The 2,983-nt window shown below is 30.2% G+C and overlaps 1 protein-coding gene across 1 annotated transcript; it reads left to right on the forward strand.

Moving 5' to 3' along the window:
- Positions 1-287: 287 nt before the first annotated feature.
- On the forward strand, positions 288-2,572 carry LOC105565426 (protein sprint-like; the record flags this gene model as incomplete). The annotated part of the gene is made up of 3 exons (XM_012018614.1): positions 288-530; positions 1,016-1,208; positions 1,657-2,572. Coding segments are annotated over 3 exons (540 nt in total), but the record flags the coding sequence as incomplete, so codon positions are not given.
- Between the last annotated feature and the right edge of the window lie 411 nt (positions 2,573-2,983).

Below are 2,983 nucleotides of genomic sequence, written 5' to 3' on the forward strand. Positions count from 1 at the left end.
TCGATCTTATTCGCTCAGACATTAAAATTAATTTCTCGATAACTATTGCGAATTTTGCAAAATGGTATAGGACTTTTCTATTCAGTTTGCCCCTGTCTATCTACCATCTACGGGACATACGGGTATTAGGACACACCCTGTATACATTTTACAATTACACAATTTTGTTTTAATATTCTTTCCATGTTTCTATTATACTGTACAAATAAGTAATATAACAAGATTAGTATTTAGCAAATTATTAATGTAATACAATAATATAAATTTTTTTAATTACGATTTTGTAGGTGAAGCAAGCTAACCTGGGCAGGCATATTACTCTAGGCGCTGACGATCTTCTGCCGCTGGTAATCTGGGTTTTGGTACGCGGTAAAGTGGTGGATGCGGAGATTGAGGCCGAATACATGTGGGGCCTGTTACATGCTTCCCTTTTGAGTGGTGAGGGCGGCTATTACCTGACAACGCTGTCGAGCGCAGTACATGTTCTAAAAACCTTCAAGTCCAGCCAGAGCACCATGTCTACATTAAACGTAATAAATATGATTATATTTCATTAACTTTATTGTTAATTTAGTTGATAAGTTCAATTATTATTAAGTTTAATTATAATTGAGTAATTATAGTTAAACTTATATAAATGTCCACGGTAACTTATGTAGGGTGAGTCTTTTTAATCTTAACAGGCATATATTTCAAAAATATGCAATTTCATACAAAAGTTTTTTAATAAAAGTTGTACGGCCTAGAGGGGGACGTACAATAGTGACCTTGGTTTGACCTTGAGACGTTTGTTTAAAGTAAAATTAAAGTTAACTATTTTTTTTTCAAATAGAAATCCATATTTTTCATTACGTTTTCGGATCGTGCAAATTAAAATAAACATCTTCAGTATCTCGAGAATTTTTCATAAAATCCATAGTTTAGAGATATTTGGATTTTAAAAAAAGGCGGTAATTTTATCAAATTATAATTATTAAGTTTAGTTGGATTTTTTCACGGAAACATCTTTGTTTAGGGTTGTGGAACACCAGACTGTTCATCTGTGTTGCGAATCTTAGTACCGGACGAGTTGCACGGTTCTTTAAATACTAGAACACTTCCGGTACGACCCAACATGAATACCAGAGAAATCTGCCGCATTCTTGCGCATAAGATCAGATGCACAAATCCTCAAGATTATGGGCTCTTTAAGTTGGTGCAAGGGGAAGGTGAGCACATTTAATGTAAAATTTTACATGTTGAGTACTATATGAAATAAATTAGATATATCTTCCTTTTTAATTGCAACTTATATAAAGGTTTTATTCAATTAGAAAGAGTTTGTAAATAATTAAATAGACATCCTTATCGATTTTTTTAATACTAGCTATTCATAATTACTTTTTTTTATGTCTTATTGTTAACGAAACTTTACATTTTATTTGATACATTTCTAACTTTATCACGCTTGTTATTATTTTTATAATGTTAACATTTTGAGAATAATTATTGCAATAATTTTTAATATTAATAATACTTATTATCTACTAATTATTAATAGAAATGAATGGTGAAAAATTATTTATGCAATATTGTATATCGTAATTTTTCAAAATTATACTATATTTAATGATTTATAATGACTGCATGAGCATTTTTTTCTGGAAATTGTTTTAGAAACGTTGCTCGGAGATCATGAATGCCCACAGGAACTCTCTCACTGCCTTTTCGCCTATAAGCGGATTGATGCCAAGATAGCATGGCCCAAGACCAGTTCTTAAAATAGAGTAGACAAGTATTCTACTAATTAAAAATTAACTTTTATACACCACTGTCATGAATCGATATCGCGCTTTTCAATCTTGAACATACGCGAAAATTTATCGGAAAATATTATATTTTTTCTACAAAAACATCTCTTTTAAGAGTTTGGATTGATTCACTCAATATTGTCTACATATTCAAGGACTTTTGTTCAACGTATCTTGATAGAGATCTTCTCAACACTGCCATTTTCACAAAGCTTTGTCATGAAAAAATGAAGTGTGGATAAACAAGAATTTTTAAATAAGTAATATAGGTACTTAACAAGGAAAGATAACTTAAATAAAAAGAGAGAAAGGAAAGGAGATAAATAAGTTTCATAAAAATTTTCCAATTGATATAAAGTGATCCTAAACAGTATCTGCTATGTACAATTGTTAATTTTTATATTTTAACCCTCAGTAGATAGTGGAATTTAATTATTTATATTCTAGAATATAAAAATTAATAAGTTGTTAAAGATAAACTTTGCATATAAAGTAGCACGAGTATAATAGATAGTATAAAGTTTTCTTATGATCTAATATTTATATATAATAAATAATAATATGAGTCTTATTCTCCTCGATCTTTTTATAATAATTCTTTATTTTAATCCTTTTTTTTATTTCGACAATTCTTTTTAACGAGGTCATGTAAACTTCAGGAAGCTAATACCAAAAAGTAAAATGTACATTTGTGCAGTTTTCTAATATCCTAATTCTAATAACAAGTGCAAATAAACAACCTTAATTTGCACTGATAAAGGCACTGTGCCGAAATGTTCGCCGTTTAAGGGGATGCTGGAGTGATTTTGCACTTTTGCACCTTTCTAACCTAAAAACTGTCAGTTCGCGGAAACATTTGTGTAATATACAAATTAAATGGCTTACGTGTACAGATCGAAAGCAGCTTGCTATTCCGGCCAAATGAAAGAACAATATGGCATCACTGAAACTAAGTTTGTAAGTCTAATAAAAAATAATAGTGAGCAACACACATACTATATGTACTGTATGTATGTGTTGCTCACTATTATTTTTTATTAGACTTACAAACTTAGTTTCAGTGATGTCATATTGTTCTTTAATTTAGCCGGAATAGCAAGCTGCTTTCGATCATCTGTACACGTGCCATTTAATTTGTGTATTACACAAATCTTTCCATGAAACAGACAGTTTTAAGTGCAAAAGGTGCGAAA

The sequence above is a fragment of the Vollenhovia emeryi genome, unplaced genomic scaffold (assembly GCF_000949405.1).
Source record: "Vollenhovia emeryi isolate VEMERY1.0 unplaced genomic scaffold, V.emery_V1.0 DF943553.1, whole genome shotgun sequence".
In the NCBI taxonomy this organism is placed as follows: domain Eukaryota; kingdom Metazoa; phylum Arthropoda; class Insecta; order Hymenoptera; family Formicidae; genus Vollenhovia; species Vollenhovia emeryi.